Below are 18,788 nucleotides of genomic sequence, written 5' to 3'. Positions count from 1 at the left end.
AACGGAGTGTTTTCTGTTCAAGTATAATTTCAATTAAAAATCTATTAATATTTATAATTAAGGATATATTAAGATTAATTTTAATAAATCTATTACGATACAACCTAAGTTTTTATTTTCATATTTTAATAATGGCCATTGATTTCTATAAATAACTAATATGCGAGTGTGAAGTGCGGTGGCTTTCATCGAATTGTACATTTTTGTGTTGCTCTTTAAATGGTGAATATTTGTTACACGAGTATGTATTACTATTTGAACAATAATAAGATAACAAAAAGACAAAAATATAAGTGCTATTATTGCTACAGTAATATTGTAATATATATAAAATAACAGCATTCATCATATTACAATACTACCATTTCTGTCTTTCTAAAATTTTACCAATGTTCCAATAACAAATTTATTTCCTTCCTCCACTGGATAATTTATGAAACCGAAAAAATCTTTTTACAATTTAGGGGAGACTGGAGAGAGAAACATTTTCCTTAAAAAAACAGAAGGGGGGGGGGGGATTTGTGGAGTAATAGTGCAAGTCTTAAGCGGCGGTATCCCGGCGCCCTGGCAGGCATGAAGGTACCAACCAAAGAGGAAACAAAAGCACATTCGGAAGCACGTGATCACGTTGGCGAAGAACCCCCCGATTAGCCAATCAATGATAGAGTTGTGGGTCGTGACAGACTGATCTCAGCTATCAACATCAGTGATCAGTATCAAAGAATTGGCATCACCAGCTGGCTACATTTGAGGCACAGCTGGCAGTGCATAATTGGGGGCAAAGAATATGAGCAGAATGGGGAAAGTGCTTACTGATAACCTCACCATCTTCGTCGCTTTCCATTGTGCGAACTGGCATTGCACTATTGGCTTCAAGGTATCATTATTTTTCCTCTTTCAAAGCGTGGTCTTTTCTTTCTTTTTTTTTTTTTATCCACTGTGCTAATCAATGCATATCCATATTTAGTGCCTTATTTAAACTTCTGTAGACAATCAAAGTCATTAAATCCAACTGTCAAAAACCAAAATTGACTAATTTGAGACGGCATTTGAAGAGTTTCATTTATGATGACGACGACATTAATTATAATAAATTGTCCAATTTTTTTAAAAAGGAATCAAATCAAATGGACATTTTTATTATTTACTTCCTTAATAAAAATTTCGTTCTAAACAAAATTGATTCTTAGAAACTACATCCAAAATAAACTGCTGAGATTATCCCTATCCTTGTTTTTTTGAAGTCCATAAGACCTCGTATTAATTCAAAGAAATATCGTGAAAATTCGCCTAAAAACTAACATAATAAAGACAAAAGAAATAATTTGTTAAGGAAAAGAATCGTAGAGAAATCCAACACAATCCAATTCCAATACGATGGAAAAAGAAAATAGCAAAAAAAAAAAAAAAAGCATAAGCATTATTCGTTGACCACAAACACCCAATTTTCCTCCGGTAAATTTACCAAGATTTGGCCATAGAATTTAATATGAGCGGCGCATGAACCCCAAATGGAAAAAAACGAGAAAACGAAATACCAATTGATCCTTCCTTCCTGACGATCATTTTAGAGATTAGTTAAGTACCGCGTAAATACGTTACACATGCTAAATTCAAAAAACTTCCACATTAACAGATACAATTTCTCATCATAGCGAACTCCACGCGCTTCAACAGCGCGTCTTTGCACAGCACTAAAAAATTAAAACTTTATTATTGTTCTTCTTTCCTTCGCCTTCAATTACCCCCACTATATTTAACGAAGCTAATTCCCCAGAGAGAGAGAGAGAGAGAGAGAGAGAGAGAGAGAGGCACGCAGTATCTCCTCTTTCTCTGCACCCAAGGCTCAAATTCAAAGCGAAAACAAAACCGCGTATTGCTTGCAAAGCACTTTCAAGAAGAAAGAATTATCAACGCCGTGTTGATTTGTTATCTTTTCATTTTCCAGACCCAACTCACAACCCCTAGAACGATCATTTTCCATTTACTGCTTTGCACTTTCCTTATCAGTACAATGCAAATCACTACTATCCTATAACTCCATTCCCTTTTTCTTTATTCTCTTTCAAGGACCCAAGAATCCGTTTCTTGTTCAGAAAGGAGGGGAAAACAGAAAAAAAAAAATTAAAGAAATAAATGATGGTCGGTTTCCGACAATACGTCGCCGTGTTGCTCGTACTATCCGCACCGTTTTGTCTCGGGATTCGTTCTATACCGTCTCGATCAATCGACGGCGGAGATTTCTTGGGGTTTGACCTGTTCACTGAGGCACCCGACTACCGCAACGGCAGAGGCTGTCCGGTGTCAGCCAATAAGATAACGTCGTCATGTGACCCGTCTTTAGTCCACGTCGCCATGACTCTGGATTCCGAGTACCTGCGTGGCTCCATCGCAGCCGTCCATTCAGCTCTCAAACACGCCTCTTGCCCGGAGAACATCTTCTTCCATTTCATCTCAGCCGAGTTCGACTCTGCTAGCCCCAGAGTCTTGACTCAACTCGTCCGATCCACGTTCCCTTCGCTCAACTTCAAAGTATACATTTTCCGCGAAGACACAGTTATAAACTTGATCTCATCTTCAATTCGCGAAGCCTTAGAGAACCCATTAAACTACGCGAGAAACTACCTTGGTGACATCCTGGATCCTTGCGTTGACCGAGTCATTTACATCGACTCAGACCTCGTTCTCGTCGACGACATTCACAAACTCTGGGACATTACTTTAACGAAGTCCAAAATCATCGGGGCACCCGAATATTGCCACGCAAACTTCACAAAATACTTCACCGACAACTTCTGGTCCGACCCGCTTCTTTCCCGGGTATTCGGGTCGAGGAAACCTTGTTATTTTAACACGGGCGTGATGGTGATGGATTTGGTTAGGTGGCGTGAGGGAAATTACAGAAAAAGAATTGAGAACTGGATGGAAATACAAAGAAGAAAAAGGATTTATGATCTGGGTTCTTTGCCGCCGTTCTTGCTGGTGTTCGCCGGCAATGTGGAGGCGATCGATCACCGGTGGAATCAGCACGGCTTAGGGGGTGATAATGTGAAAGGAAGTTGCCGGTCGTTGCATCCCGGTCCGGTTAGTTTGTTACATTGGAGTGGAAAGGGGAAGCCTTGGGTGAGACTTGATAATAAGCAGCCTTGTCCGCTTGATTACCTTTGGGAGCCGTACGATCTTTTCAAGCATAGTAACAGAATCAAAGATCATCATCAGTCTTCAGTCTTGTTTCCGCCTTCTTCTTCTTCATTGATTGGTTTTTCCAGTTTTTTGTAACAATTTTTTTTTTTTTCACTAGCCATATTCTTTGATAGATTTGTACAGATTGGTTAGGGATTGATGATGGGATTTGGGGATTCTTTGTTCATTATTATTCCTTGAATTTTTTACTCTGTGTTCCTGTGTATGGAACAATTTTGATGGATTGATTTCATTGCGTATGTATGAGTTACTCAACATACATGATTAAGGAGAATAATAATAATAATAGACTGCAGTTGTTCTTTGTTGTTCACTTTTTTTAAGTTTTTTTTTTTTTTTAATCTTACTGTAAATTCGTTAACGAGTCAACAGGCGGTGATCAGTTTGAAGATTGATTACAAGATTCAGGCGGTGTAATGATTCGGCGAATTAGGAAGCAAACACATTTTGTCCATCAATGTCTGTATAGCTTAGCTGTGACTGTATCTGCGTCTGTTTGTGTGAACTGGCCAACTCAGGAAATTCACGGGGGCTCTACCAATTGTGCCTTTATTGACAGGTTCGTTGTTTGTATTTTTCAACCACTCTCCCTCTGGACCCCACGAAGTATTGTTTGTTGTGTTGCGTTGGAGAGAATTTACACGTTGATAACTAAAATTGTGTTGGTGGAGCCTGGCCTTTTCCATTAAATAATCCAGATGATATTTGACTTGGCCATCTTCTCTTTACACGTGTCCTGGCATTAGTAAAGTGTCTTTGTCAACTACCCATCTACGCCAAGTCCGTCCTTATGTTTCTAGTTATGTGTCTTGAGGGCTGCTCGACTGGTTCAAAGGCTCATTTTTAGTAAGGCCACAAAAGCATTTCGTTGACAGCCAACCTATGCTTTTGGAGAGATTTAAAAAAAATTAAAATTAAAAAAAAAAGAGGAAAAACGATAGGTAATTGCAATTACTTACTACATTACGTATGTATTTTGACTTGATAACTAATATGGGGTCACATGCCTCATGGTGTATAATGTAGACACATAATCCTGGGAACTAGATAATCCTGGAAATGATTATTGGATTTACCCATACAGTTTATGCAACAAATTTTATGCTGTGCCGTCAATTCTCAAGTCAACAATGCTTTTTTTCCGTTGCTGAGATTTTTTTTAAAAAAAAGATACAGGGGTGAGTAAGTTTAAATACATTTTTTTATCTCTTTTACCATTCTTAAGAATCGAATCTGAGTTCTAGTAGAGATTACAACTGCACTGCAACCAACCCGACCACGTTCTTGGGGTCCGTTGCTGAGAATTTGTTGTTATTGAAACAGGAGATTGTGGTAATAACACATAATTAATTCATAAGTGGTGGTTAATGTTTTCTCAAACTTATTTGTACAGCCGTGGCGTTGAAGATATCCGAATTTATACCTTTCCCCTTATATTTTGTTATCATTGCGTTTCTTGCTCAGGTTAACAAGGGATATGGTGCTTTGATTGCAAGGAACGGGAAAAGCAGCTTCCATGCCAATAGCCAAAAAGTCCTTGACCTTGTGTTGTGCTTCGTCGTTTCTCTCTCATTTTTTCATCTTGGTAAACTAAACGACGTCGAATTGCATGACATCAAGTTGTCAACTGGATCAAGACCCAATTGCTTTATCAGGATTCTTTTTCCCTCGATTCACTCAAATATTATTTATTTATTGTTATACGCAACCTTAATTTACCCATTAAATAAGCTCCTTGATTAACGCCACTGTTGGCAAGTCTATTTCATGTGATGTGTAATAAACAAAGCCAACTTTCCAGTGGCTACCGGCACTATATACGTACTTCAAGAATATATGTGTACAATAAATATATTAGGACTTTATGATCGAGTCTTCTCAAAAGAATGGTCAGCCACCGAGGTTTTTCCTTATTATGGAGATATCTTGACTGGTAATTTGAAAAGCTTTCTTTAAAACTTCATCAGGGATTGGTGGTTTGGAAGCGAATGTAGCCATGGAAGTCATTTGGAGTCCAGGGTTTTGGCTACTGAGCCCAGATAGGGCTAATGCAGGCTTTGAGGAGTCCATGTTGTAGAGAAAATGAATCAAGCCTTTAGGGAACACAAACGAGTCACCGGGCCGCAATTGTTGCGTGAAGAGACGACCCAAGGTATCCACAAAGCCTACAAGTAGTGCTCCCTTAAGGCATATGGTCACCTCCGAGGCCCGTGGGTGGGTGTGCGGTGGCACGATCCCGTTAGCAGTAATGTCAATACGGGCCATGGTCAGGCCCATTGTGTTGACCCCAGGTAAATTTTTAGTGTTGGTGAGGGTGGCATTGAACCCAAATATGTTACCACTTGTCTTGCCAGGCTTAGCTAGAGCTGATGTGACAAAATGGGAAGAAACTGCCGAGTTTGGATTGAGACATGGTACCCCATTGTTGTAAAATAATGAAGGTGATGCCGTGTCTGCAATGCAAAAATCTTGTAGCGGAGGTGGATCTGTTTTTGCTAGGCTTAGTAGAAGAGCTAGGGAATAAAGGAACAATTGGATCATCTTAGAGCTGATTTTCATAGTTGCTTTTTTGTTGTGAGAAATAACAGTTATATTTTGGTTTATGGGTATGTGTGAATTTCAATAAGCAAAGAAACTTATATATAGTAGGTGTTAGACAATGATATTTTAGATTGAAACTAGAATTTATTCATGTGGAACAGAAGTGATTGAGTAGCTTAAGGTTTTGGGCATTCGAAGATGAAAAATCAAGGCAAGCAAAAAGGAAATAAAATGAAACCATCACAGTCCCGGATCAGTCAGTGACGTGCTTAAAATTGTGAAAGCCTAATTACTCCTTCTGTACGTAGACTGGCCTTAAAGCAATGGCACTGCTTAGTAGACTCCCACTTGCCTCCCACTGAAAGAGAAAGAAAAATGTACACAGAGATTAAAGTATTAGGCGATGCAATTGATTGAACATAACGTCACTAATTTACTAATGCTTACAAATATAATATAAAATTAGTAAATTAATACTAATTATAAAATAAAACATAAATTTTAGAAATAGAACAAAAAACTTGTAAAAGAAAGATAAAATAAGTAAATTACTATAAAGCTGGTAAATTAATGTATTACTGGCAAATAAAATGAAAACTAAAAAATATAGCATAAAACAAGTAAAATAACATTAAGTGCAAAATAAAATATAAATTTTGTAGATTATACCTAAAACTTATGAATAAAATGTAAAATAAGTAAGCTAATATAAGAGTTACTAAAAAAAATATGTAAACTAAAAACTCATTATAATGTTTATTATCTTATATATTTATTGATTCTTTTATTTAAATTGAATAATGCTAGTTATGCATTTATGTAATACGCATTTATGTAATACATGTAATCCATATTAAGATAAATAATTGTGCTTCATTAACTTGTATAATAAATAGATATTATTATAGAAAATAGGGAAAAAAGTATACAAATATACTAGAATAAATATAGAATTTATGGTTAAACGAATTCAATAAAACTCATTCTACTTTTTTTAGTAAATTTTTTTGTTTAATTAATGAGTAATTTTTTCTTTGTTTAATTATAGAAAATATTTTTTTACTAAAATTCTGTAGAAACAATGTTAATTTTTTAAATAATTAATAATATTATATGAATTTATTAATTTTACTTTATAATTATTAATTTTATTTATAATTTATAATATTTATCTTTATCACGATATTAATACCGTAATTTTTATTACGATAGTATAGAATTTTTCGATAAAGTATTAAATTCGGAGAGCTGTGTCACCTGTTGGGTCGAGTGTCCGTGCAGCTCTCATCACAGACGCTCAACCTTTCTACTTCACTCTCACTTTTCCAAGTGGGCCTTGCAAGCTTATATTGTTTTTGATCTCTCTAAACTTCTCTCTCAATTGGATCTTTAACTTCTCCCTCATAACTTCTCAAGGGGGGAAAAAAATGGATCTTGACTCAAAATCTATTCGTAAGACCATAAATAATTGAAAAGTTGCTTAGATTAGTTGTGAATCTTTCTTTAATCAATGCACCCACTCTTGATTTGTTGAATCTCCAAATTTGATTCAACTAATCTTCAATGATTCATTAAATATTGCAACTCTATATTTTCTCAGCAATAAAGTTTTTTTTTTTAATTCACTGTGAAACGTTACTAGTAAAAATAAAAAGCTAAAATCTTCATTGGAAGTATAATGTGGTTTGAGAGTTATTTCTACTTTTGAACAACTTGTTCTCTCTCTCTCTCTCTCTCTCTCTCTCTCTCTCTCTTTTATCCTTATTTTCCCATTTTTGTTTCTTTTATTAAAATGATTGAGTTTTAAGCTATAGGAGTTTCTAGAAGCATTAGAACAGACAAATGGTTTCATTACCGTAAAAAGGTGGAAATCAAGTGATAATAGAAGCATTGAAAAAAGAGTAGAACACAGCACTACAGAGCCCATGTGGGTGCCTAGCTTTCTTCTTCACTAGTTATATATTTTAAAGTTCTATTTCTTTTTGTCTTTTATTGTAAGCTGCTCATTCTTGGTCTCCTAGTGTGATCCAGTGGATTGATGTCTTATTCATGCCAGTTAAGTCCATGTAGTACAAAGTTTGTTTCTTTGTGTGGTAATTCAGCTTTGCTTCTGAAAACTAATGGGTGAATCAATATTGGATGCTTCACCTTCAAGTCTAAATCTTGAAGATAAGGTACATACCCTCTTGTCCATGTAATGAATTATAAAATGGAATGTCCCATTTGCTTACTTCAATTCCCATTATTCGTTCTTGAATCTGTTTTGTTTGTTTGTATACCGTTGATTTGCTGAACACGTGATTTCTAAATTCCCATGCTGTTTTTGTTGTTATGAGTTGTCGCTCTGTTTCTTGCTTAGATCTTGAAAGTATTCTTGGATTTTGGTTTTTGTGTTATGTAAACAGATGGGAAAGGCAGTTCCCTCAAATCCTGTCCTCGAAGTGTCGGTTTCTTTTGGTAGATTTGAGAATGATTCACTGTCTTGGGAAAAGTGGTCATCTTTTTCACCTAACAAGTATTTGGAAGAGGTTGAGAAGTGTGCAACACCGGGATCAGTAGCTAAGAAAGCAGCCTACTTTGAAGCTCATTACAAGAAGATTGCTGCAAGAAAGGCTGAGCTGCTGGATCAGGAGAAGCAAATGGACAATGATTCCTCAAGGTTAGATAATCAAACTTGTGGAGATCTGATGGCAGACAATTGCAAGAACAAATCAGAATCTGATATATCTGATCATCAAAGGTCTGATGATATAGTTTACCCAGAAACCAGCTTGGTTAATGAAGTGAGGGGAATGCCTGTTGATCAGCCTGGTGGGGATGCTGCAATTAAAGTGGAGTGTCAAAGCTCGCCAGTTGAGAGAGTGAAAGAGGAGAAAAGCAGATTAGAAAGTCCGACATCAAACAAACCAGAAGAAGCTGTGGTTGTTACAGTGAAAGAAGATGTGGAAAATAGTTCCATGCGGATGGTCATTGTAAAGGAGTTACAGGAAAAGGAAATGGAACCTGCTACAAATGTTAAAGAAGAAAACGTGAAGTTGGATCATCCAAAGAATTCTCATAAGGTAAACTTTTGTATATTAATTGGTTGTTTGGTTAATTTGGTGTCTCTTCTTATATTTATTTTTCAAAATTCTTAATTTAGATTGCACCGGTGAATAAGGAGAAAAACATTTCTAAGATAAAGAAGAAACCAGCATCACCTGCTGCAAAGTCCTCACCTATAACTAAGGCATCAAGAATAGCTAAGTCACCGCATCTTTCGACCCCCAAAGTGTCAAAGCCAACCCCTATGTCTACTCTATCTTCATCAAGATCTTCAACAAAGATAGGAAATGGTTCATCTTTACCAAGAAGCAAGAATCTTTCTGCAGGAGAAAGCAAGAAAGTGGCTCCTAAGTCCTTGCACATATCTCTGAGTCTGGGCCCATCAAGTTCTGATCCAGTTTCTCTTACCACAACTAGAAAGTCTCTCATTATGGAGAAAATGGGGGATAAGGACATTGTCAAGCGAGCTTTTAAGACATTTCAAAACAATTACAATCAGTTGAAATCTTCTAAAGAAGAGCGATCGCCAGCACCAAAGCAGGTTTATGATACTATTATATTTCCCATGCAAAAGGCCTGTTCATGTTTCTCTCATTTTTCCCGTGAAATGGTCTTATTGACTTTGTGAATTTTTTTTTCCACTGTGAAATTGCACAGGTGACTGCAAAGGGAGCCGAACCAAGGGTTCCCTCTTTGACTCCCCGAAAAGAGAATGCAGGGTAATATTTCTATTTTTACACTTTTCTCTGCTGATGAGTGTAGGTACTGTTTTATGCTTGCATTTGTGTTTGTGTGTGAGAGTTAGCAAATTCATTTACTCAAATCATGGATCTGTCTAAATTAGTTATGACCCAAAACACAGCTTCACTTGGCTCAGTTTGTTATAATCCATTGACGAATGGTCTGAAAATTATTGCTTTGTGCCCCTTAGCTACAGTTCTGTTGTTGTCCAATGTCCAGTAATGCCAATTTTCATTTTGGGAAAATTCAATTTTGCTTTGGTTGGTTTGGATAGGTCTTTCAAAGCAGCTGGTGTGGAGAAAAAATCTGCTAAGGCTGCCCCATCTTCTTTATCATTGAAAAGTGATGAAAGGGCCGAGAAAAGGAGAGAGGTAATTGGTCAACACTTCCCTTCTCTCTCTGCGAGTCATTTGCTAGCACTCAGATTCATTTGATTTTGAAAAATTGAAGCCTTTATGGTAATCTCAACTATTGTATTCTGTTTTCCAAGAACTTGGAGGAAAAATCCAATGCTAGAGATGCAGAGAGACTTTGCCCCCATACAAAATCAAGGGTGCATTTTATGTTTTTCATAGTGAAGACAGTCTTTCCATCCTTGTCATTTGTTAAAAGTCGCATCATAAGCTTATTGGAATCAATTAAATTCTATAGGAACTGGTGGATTACCTTTCATTCCCACTTTCACACTATACGAAAAACTTTTCTATCTGTCGATATCCATTGTATATAAATGTGTGTGTGTGTGTGTGTGTAAATTGCTTTCCTGAGCTCCACATGCTTGACACAGGAGAATAAAGAAGTGGATATCAAAAAGGTAAGGCAGAACTCAAGTTCCAAAGCCAGATCAGCGCCAAGTTTATATCCTGGACAAAAGATATTGAAAGGCTGTTTAAATAAGGTATGTCATGTCATATTATCATTACATATGCTGGCAAACTATCCGAATGAGTATCCTCATCCCAAGGGACAGACTGATTACTTTATAGATATCACCTGGTGTCAATGTGAAATCACCTTGGTATAGCTTTGTGATTTGACAAATATTATCTCTACACGAGTAGAATAAAAATCTTAATTTAAGGTGAAGTTAGTACCCGACTTATTATCCGTGGTGGTAGATGAACCGATTGACTAGATTTTACGCTTCGCTGTTACCCTGAGTCTAGTGCTTGCCAAGTGGAGGAATACAAAGATTTACACGATTTATCACTTCTCGAGTGAGATCTATTGGCTATGTGGGCCAGGAAGCAGTTTTGGCTCATTAGTCATTAGTATTTGAGTGGATCTGCGGAAGTATTTACTTGGTGGTTTGGCTCTTACGCGTTAATTGAGGTGCCTGTTTAAGCTGCCATATTTATCTGCAATCTTTGTTTAAAACTCAAGTTAATGTACTTTTTATGAGTCACTTTGAAAACTAGTGAGAAATATTTTATATGTCCACTAATATATCTCCAACTCTTGGAATTTTCAAGCCGTTCTTCCAGGAAGTTCCATGCAGTTAGTAGTGCGAAATGTACTACCATGCCTTATGTAACCCTATATCAATTATTAGCTTAGTCAGCCTGGAGCAACCAAAGAAGTTGATCAAGGCTATGTCCTCTTGTTGGTTGAGTCATTTGAGATTGGCTCACAAAGGTGCCTAGATGTACAACAAAAATAATCAAATCTGTCTTGCCAATTGAGATCTTTGAGTGGAGTCATGAATCCACCCATGAAAATTTCAATTTATCTTTGTCTTCTAAGTTTCTATTAATGTAAACTATATTGTGACATGAGTCTATTTTTACAGGAGGGTTTAAAGAATGAGATACATCGGTGAACTGGGTCTCTTTCATTGGAAATCACCAAGTATCCACCATCAGCAAACACAAATAAGAATACAATTTCAATGGTCTGGTGAAGGAACACAAGATGTGACGATGTGCATATCTACTTTGGAGGGTAATTAAATCTAATGGACAGCAGATAAAATATGAAGTCGTTGCTTCTGTGTAAGGGCCCACGGCCGTGTGTCATGATATTATTACTTAGCGGGGAGAAACCAACCACTCATTGATGAGTCACAGGCTGCGGATATGAAACATCCCATTAATGGTCATCTTCTTTTCTTGTGGGCCTTGTTCATTATTTGTTGAAATAGAGAAGAGAGTGAAGCTGTGATATCTCTTATCGATGAACTACCGCACCCATATATAATATGCAGCCTCAATAAAAAAAAGGGGGATGTGGGAGTTCTGTTAGAAGGTTTAAGTAGCTTTTGTATTGCATAATGAGCTGTAAAAATGTCGGAAGAGCATGGACTTCTTGTGCCTGTTGCACCCAAATATGAACGTTGACGCTGTTTTTTTTTTTTTTTTTTTGGGGGGGTTAATGCTAGTCATCCGTCTATTAAATTCGAGGTTACGTTTTTGGTTTTGTTCATAAGCTTATTAAAGTGTTTAAAATTTATGGAAATGTATAAAAGAGAATCATCGAATTAAAGGTTTTTCTCAACTCACAAAAATAAAATTAAAAAAAAAAAAAAGGAATGAAGAAGAAAATGTTTTCTCTTGGAATAAAGAAAGTTACCATGTAAGCCATTTTGAGGCTGCGTCGTGGGGTGACACGAATCAGTTAAGTCGATTCCAAGAGAAGGCATTTGTTATATTAAATTTGTTCTTATACTTAAATATGTTAAATTTGTTCTTAAAATTAAAATTAAAAAAAAACTTCCCTCTACTTAATTTAATTACAAAAATTAAATGAAATTATAATTACATGAAATTAACATGATAATTTTGAAATGAATTTATAATTACAAAGAATTAACATATTATATTTTGAGATTAATTTGTTATATTAAATTCAAGAGATTCTTGTAATTATAATAATTTTATTTTTTAAAAATTTGTAGAATAAAATGATCTTTTAATTCATTTTAGGGTAAAATGATCATTTGTTAATGTCAAAATAGTTGATTGACACAAGTCTAAAAACAAATGTGGTGTAAAAAAAAGGTCAAAATTTTGTGGTGATTAGATGTAAATATGATAGAATAGAGATGTTACAGAGATAATTTTCTTATTTCCTTTATTACAAAATCTGCAACTTGGTTCAAAATTTTAAAATCTCTAGTTCTTTTTTAAGTTTTTTTTTTTAAGTTATATTTAATGTAAGTTACAGTCAGATTAAATTTACCCACGGGTTCATTTAATGCTATTGATATCTGTCATTTATGTTTTTATTAAAAAACTTAATTGTAAGTTACAATAAATATAATTTAGAAAAACCTTCTAAAAAGTTAGGAAAAATTGCGATCGGGTTCCTCCCTCAAACGAATTGACACAACGGGGGAGATGATATCACTTCGTGGGAATCTCTGTCATAATACTAACAATTTGTTTCTTCTTTCCAGACTTGGAATTCGGAAACTCGGCATTCAAACTCTGCCGCCAACACCGAGGGGTACTTTTTTCCAATACGCTCATTGTTGTCTTCTACTGATGCTTCCTCAATGATAATTAGTTCAATGCACATATATATATAATGTTTGCAATTTCTAAGTCAATGGTAGCTTCCGATGACCGTGACCAATTTGGAAGGAATTCCATAATAACATAAATTGGATTTGCACTCTTCCATCATTCTGGACAGAAAATTGAAAATTCAACCCCATAATGGTTACAGTTGCACTGAGAAAGTTAATAGGTGAAAGACGGCCCTACATTGCTATACTCTTGAAATAACCAAATGTTGGCTTCATTCATGCATTCAAAAAATTCACTCAGTTATGTTTATTTTCAATTTTATAATCTTTTTAAAAAATGCATAAGATCTATATACACAAATCTTCCTTTAGAAGACGAATTATATACTTCAACAAGAATCAGAATCTGACTCACTAGAATTGCTTCTGGACTTGTCAGTCAAGAAATGTTCTGGCAAATTTGGAAACCTCACAGTCCTTTGTGCTGGTGATATTGGGGATGACGATCCAATGCCTGTCAATGGTGACCTCCTCTTTTGCATATTTCGAGCAATTTCAATACAAACTTGATCAACCATGCCCAGGAAATCTTTGATTATTACAAACAGTTGCAGTGGATGTGCTTTGTGCTCTTTTGCTTGGTAATACTCTGTAGTTTTCCTCACAAGTACCATTACCCTAGTTTGCTCTTCTCTCAAAACATTTAATTCTTTTTCAGCTGTTTCAAGAAACGTTTTCATCTCTTTCACAAACCCTCCTCCTCCATCAGCGGCACATTGGGACACAAGCTCTCGGATTTCGACTACACGAGCTGAGAGAGTTGAGCAGGTTCCTGAAGCGGCATCATAATCTACTGTGGCTGCTTTCTTTACATTAGAGAACTCTGCACTGAGGCCTCCTATTACAGGCAAACCCAACCGCATATATTCCTTCTCTTTTTCCTCCTTTGGTGTAGAATTTTCAAAAGTTAGGCTGCCGCTGCTGCTGTTCCTGCTGCTTCCACTACGACTCAAGCTACGGTTCCTATTGATCACACAGCGTCTTCCCTCAGCTCGAACAACTTCTTCTACCACAAAGTGAAGCAAGGTTGTTTTCCCATCAGTGCTTTTAACATCAGAGAGTTTTCTAAGTGCTGTAAGGTTGAAAGCTTGCGCATTCCCTCTAGCAGTTCCCGCATTCATGCGATTGCCAGCCTTGAGGATTGCCTCTAAAAGTTTCAATAAGAGTCCCCGAGTTCGAAGCTCCTTGCAACCCAGTTCAAGGGTTTGTAAAGTTTCTTTGAATTGGGCAATCTCAGAATCATAATTTGATCTGAATAGCAGGGCATTAAGACGGGTATAAGCTGAGGGAACAGCTTTCAGAATGTGGTAGTGGAAGGATTCAGCGTCAGCAAGCCTTGTGGGATCACCATCGAAATCAAGAATCTTGGATTGTTCTTCTTTAGTTGGGGCTACTCTTGTCAGCTTTTCAAGAGGTTCTGGATTTAGCTCTTTACCATCCAAGATTGCACTGAGGAGCTCTCCGCGAGAGAGTGCCAAAGATTTTAGGACAATTGCAGTGTTCTGAGATTTGCGAGCATCAAGAAGGATAACCTGTGAATTGGGACCAGTTGAATTCTTTGAGTTTCTTTCTCTTGTAGGTGATCTCCTGTTAGTGGCAACATATCCAAAGAGTGCTTCCATAAGGTCGCCATCAAACCTGAAAAAACATCAATCAAAAGTTACAGAAATCAGTTGGTTGATCCAGTTTACATATAAAAAATTAACGCCATCTAAAATTGCAAATCACAATTACCTAAAAGAACCACCATCAATTTTGTCCCACACCATTGAATGTTCAACATTTTTGTTCACTTTGTCCCAATGCAACGGCTTAAGTTTTACGTGGCCATTCCCATTTCCTGTCTCGGCAGAAGAGTCCTTTAATTGACCCTCGTTTGAACTCCTTTTCGGAACAGAAGGCGGTTTCAAAATTGATGGTGGTGGAGGCGGTGGAGCAGGATTTTTCTTTGCCGGCACTGGCGGAGGCGGAGGTGGAGGTGCTGCAGTGCTTTTATTGTTCTGAATTGGCGGTGGAGGTGGCGGAACGTTTGATTGTTGAATTGGTGGTTGCTTTTCTTGAATAGTCTTGAGAGCAGAGGGCGCAGGAGTTGGAGTTAGCTTAGAAGTTATGATATGATCCAAATCATCATTTTCTGGTTGAACTTTAACGTGGGAAGATGAAGACTTTCCTCTGAGTAAAGGAACTTCTTGTACAGCCTCAAACTTGTTAATACTCATCCCTTGTTCCTTTTCTTCCTCATGTCTTGGACTATGTAAAATCTCTCTGTCAAAGCCCTTTCTCTTGTCACCCTCTTCAAGCTTTCTCCAATAAAGCACATCCAGCCCATTCTCATCAACAATCAACCCCCTGAGGTTTCCATCAAATCTTGTAAACTCGTTCGACGGCCGCCCCTCGTTGGAATTATTACGATCACCATCACCAACTCTCTGTCTTTTACGTAAAACATATCTTTGAAGTGCAAAGAAAAACAACACGGCGATAAATAAAGTACTGGCTGCTGTTGCAGCTACTGCCTTTGCGATGGTTTTGTTATCCGATGGCGACCCTGATTGCGGTGCCGGTAGTGATGGCGGCGGAGGGACTAGTTGCGGGGATCTTGGCGGAGGCAATGGAGTTGTAATCGGAGGATCGCTAGTGATAGTGGGTGATGGTGCAGGAGAAGATGGAGGGTCAAATGGATAAAAAGTTTCAATATTCCGAGGCTGGCAAGATGAAAAGGGAATAACAGAAATGAGAATATAGAGAAGCAGAAGCCATGGCTGAAATATTACAGCCATGAAATTTTGCAGATGGATTTGAAACTAAAATCTTTCAGTTTATTATTTTTCCCTATTCTCGGTTGTCTTCTTCTTTTTGGGGGGTTTTGGTTTGCTTGACAGTTTCAAAGAAACACACAACATATGAAGTTAGTTGCTCCCCCATTTTGTTCTAACCAAAATCTTAATTGCTTCGCGGCCATTTTTTTTGAAGATAAAATGACAAAAAAGGCCTCGTTTCAGATTTAGTTAATGATGCACTTAGCGGACGATTTGGTATTTTAAATTTGAATTCGGGCTATCTAATTTGGTCTTTTGTGTGCGGCTGGGCAAGTTGTTGAATTGGTGCTCTATTCTATGCCTCTGTATCATTCTTGAAGCGGTAAATTTGGTAATAATTTTAAATTGAAAAGGAAATGAAAAGCAAAAATTTACGATATAATGCGCGGGTCATCATAACAATAGTGGCGAGGATTTTTGTTACTTACACGTAATAAACAAAGTCAAGAGCGAGACACCATCAAATTCTCAACTTCTAATCATTTGTATAAGACATTTCCCTGGTCTTGACTTTTGACATCAAAATTGTAAAAGTGTCTTCCAGAAAATAATAGTAGTAATAGGAAAATACGGTGCCGACTTGTGGCATCAACCTTGCATCAAGTTTTGTTTTTGGGATCACCCACTCGCAAAGACCTTTTCTAAACGATAAAATAAATAAATGTATGAAACAAATTAAAGGATTTTCGGGGGCCCAATTGCTGCTAAGAAGGGGAAGTGGCTCTGCTCACCAAATTTTTTTTTTTTTTTTTTGAATCGTTGGCCGCTCCGTTGACTTTATCTTCGTGTTGTGTAGTCAGTAGTGGGTGAAAGAGATAAAACTAACGAAATGGTCAGCCTGAGAAGATTAGTCAAAAGTCAAACCTAATACTATGTCTGTGAATTTGTATCTCTGGAGGGTTTCCTCTTTCAATTTTGCATTTGTGAGTTGCGATGTTAGTGCCAAAAATGAGTGTGAATTTGTGCCTCCTGCTCGACACAAAATTACTAGGGCTGTTTTTTTCTATTCAATTTTCACTTTAGGCGTGACATATATTCTAGCAAAATGAGTCCTCCGAGATTTCTATATGATTCATTATATGACAGTAAGATGAAAATAATAATGATAATTAATTACTGAACGATTATTATAAGGTCATGTAACTTTGCAAGTTGGATTAATGTTTTTTTTTTTAACATAAGTTGTGCTTGGGGGCCTTGAATTGAGCTGACCAAAAATTTCTTGGGCTTATTCGACCTACAGATCCGGATTCTTCGAAGCCCATCATTGACTCTGGGCTGCCTTCAAACTATTCAAAATATTTATTCGATATTTGACCCTCAATTCATCCCACCAGCGCACATAGTTCTCCGTTAGATCTCTGATTTCCTGAGGTAGCAAATATCATAGGTTGCTGCTTCCAGAAAGGCTCTTTCAAGTTGATGATTAGCCAAGGGACCATGATATCCAAGGAACTGCACAAAAACAAAACAAAAATAGCAAGCGACCAGCTAGATCCATTTGATTACAATAAAACCTCAATCTACCATTAAGTTGTCAGAAACTAGAATTATATCTCTGCCAAGAAAATGGCAGCAATTATAAATTCAAACCAAAAAAGGACATGAAAGCCGATTCCAAATAGAACATAACAGATTCCCAAAGTAAAATTAGAGACAATTAACTTCAGAAAATCAGCACGGCTGAACTTGTAAACCTCTATGTCCTGTTGACAATAATCTTTAGATTTCTAGGTTGTATGGGGGCGATGGATTGCTAGCGATGAAGATAGGTGATGGTGTTGGTGGCGATAATGGATTTGAGAGTGATGATGATGGTTGAGGGAAGAAAATAAAATGAATTATGATTCTCTTTTTGTGTTTTTCTCTCACAATCTTTAAAATCTAGTGAAAAAATAATTTAATTGTAAATAAAGTTAAAAAAGCTGACTTAGTTGTCAATGTTAAAATTTAATTTTAGCAACTTATTTTACTAGAAGAGAAAAATGATCATCGTACAAATAAAATACATAATAATAACTATTTTTTAATAAGAATAAATTTAAAAATAAATGAGTTAAAGTGAAATATGGGTATGAAGAGGGTGGATTAAGTATCATCACTCAATGTTTGTCCAGGCAAAGGCTTCATTGGTGTTCCTAATTAAGGCTTGGTTAACTTTTTTTTTTTTCAATTTTGAAGTCCAGCATTAATTTTACCTTAGCTAGAGTAGATAAATCTTTATCTTATTAGTAGTGAACTTGTTATCTTAATAAAGTTAAGGTTATTTCTCCTCCCACAAATGTGGTGAGTGAGGATAAAAATCTTTAGTAAACTCCTTTATTATATATATATATATATATATATATATGGAGCCTTAGACAAGTGGATATAACTTGTGTCCAATAAATCCTTGAGTTGTTTCTGTAATTTCTCAAGTTCGGGTGGCGCTATGCGGTAGAACACCAAGGCTGAATGTTTAGCATCTTGTTCCAACTAATATATATATGTAAGAAAAAACAACATAGTGGGTTAAACAAATAAAACCAGCAGGTTAAATAAACTGAAGCAACACTGGAAATAACAACTGGAAAACAGCAGGGAAAAGAAAATGAAACCCGAGGCCTGCACATGTCAGTTTCCTTAAAACAGATTTACCACTTATTGAAATACTTTAGGTCTGCTGGTAACTATTTCCCAGGATACAACGGGCACGAATTTTCGGTCAAGCACATACATGTAATTCCGGCGAACCAACAGTGGCAAACTTGATCAGAAAAAACAGATGAAAGGAGGAAAGACAAAATTGTAAATGTTATGTGTTCTGGTTTCAGTGTGTAAAAAACAAAAGAGCGAAGGTGCCTTTTTATACTTATGTGGGTGGATAACAACAACAAAAGAATTGAATTTCAGAATACAAATCTTTTGAATTC

At 36.5% G+C, this 18,788-nt stretch overlaps 4 protein-coding genes across 4 annotated transcripts; 2 read left to right on the top strand and 2 right to left on the bottom strand.

Annotated features, from left to right (window-relative positions):
- The first annotated feature begins 1,727 nt into the window (after nucleotides 1–1,727).
- On the top strand, nucleotides 1,728–3,508 carry LOC18045002 (probable galacturonosyltransferase-like 9). Its single transcript, XM_006438445.2, has one exon. It carries the CDS (start codon nucleotides 2,137–2,139, stop codon nucleotides 3,277–3,279), a length of 1,143 nt encoding a protein of 380 aa, XP_006438508.1. The 5' UTR covers nucleotides 1,728–2,136; the 3' UTR covers nucleotides 3,280–3,508.
- Nucleotides 3,509–4,953: 1,445 nt separating this feature from the next.
- On the bottom strand, nucleotides 4,954–5,797 carry LOC18045001 (germin-like protein subfamily 1 member 1). The gene has a single exon (XM_006438444.2). The coding sequence runs from the start codon at nucleotides 5,761–5,763 to the stop codon at nucleotides 5,095–5,097; it is 669 nt and encodes a 222-aa protein (XP_006438507.1). The 5' UTR covers nucleotides 5,764–5,797; the 3' UTR covers nucleotides 4,954–5,094.
- A 1,717-nt stretch (nucleotides 5,798–7,514) lies between these two features.
- LOC18045000 (protein WVD2-like 7) lies at nucleotides 7,515–11,930 on the top strand. The gene is made up of 7 exons (XM_006438443.2): nucleotides 7,515–7,919; nucleotides 8,151–8,807; nucleotides 8,888–9,331; nucleotides 9,448–9,509; nucleotides 9,806–9,902; nucleotides 10,319–10,429; nucleotides 11,321–11,930. Exons 1-7 carry the CDS (start codon nucleotides 7,866–7,868, stop codon nucleotides 11,348–11,350), a joined length of 1,455 nt encoding a protein of 484 aa, XP_006438506.1. The 5' UTR covers nucleotides 7,515–7,865; the 3' UTR covers nucleotides 11,351–11,930.
- A 1,449-nt stretch (nucleotides 11,931–13,379) lies between these two features.
- Nucleotides 13,380–15,882, bottom strand: LOC18044999 (formin-like protein 4). Its single transcript, XM_006438442.2, has 2 exons — nucleotides 14,792–15,882; nucleotides 13,380–14,695 (listed from the first exon to the last, which is right to left on the bottom strand). Exons 1-2 carry the CDS (start codon nucleotides 15,835–15,837, stop codon nucleotides 13,387–13,389), a joined length of 2,355 nt encoding a protein of 784 aa, XP_006438505.1. The 5' UTR covers nucleotides 15,838–15,882; the 3' UTR covers nucleotides 13,380–13,386.
- Nucleotides 15,883–18,788: the final 2,906 nt, after the last annotated feature.

This window comes from Citrus clementina, unplaced genomic scaffold (assembly GCF_000493195.1).
Source record: "Citrus clementina cultivar Clemenules unplaced genomic scaffold, Citrus_clementina_v1.0 scaffold_4, whole genome shotgun sequence".
NCBI classification, from domain to species: domain Eukaryota; kingdom Viridiplantae; phylum Streptophyta; class Magnoliopsida; order Sapindales; family Rutaceae; genus Citrus; species Citrus x clementina.
This window is presented reverse-complemented; position numbering and strand designations above follow the sequence as displayed.

Coding starts and splice junctions, on each gene's coding strand:
- LOC18045002 (XM_006438445.2), top strand. CDS start 2,137: ATGATGGTCGGTTTCCGACAATACGTCGCCGTGTTGCTCGTACTATCC.
- LOC18045001 (XM_006438444.2), bottom strand. CDS start 5,763: ATGAAAATCAGCTCTAAGATGATCCAATTGTTCCTTTATTCCCTAGCT.
- LOC18045000 (XM_006438443.2), top strand. CDS start 7,866: ATGGGTGAATCAATATTGGATGCTTCACCTTCAAGTCTAAATCTTGAA. Junction 9,332..9,447: donor GATCGCCAGCACCAAAGCAG/GTTTATGATACT, acceptor GAAATTGCACAG/GTGACTGCAAAGGGAGCCGA. Junction 10,430..11,320: donor TGAAAGGCTGTTTAAATAAG/GTATGTCATGTC, acceptor CTATTTTTACAG/GAGGGTTTAAAGAATGAGAT.
- LOC18044999 (XM_006438442.2), bottom strand. CDS start 15,837: ATGGCTGTAATATTTCAGCCATGGCTTCTGCTTCTCTATATTCTCATT. Junction 14,696..14,791: donor ATTGATGGTGGTTCTTTTAG/GTAATTGTGATT, acceptor ATGTTTTTTCAG/GTTTGATGGCGACCTTATGG.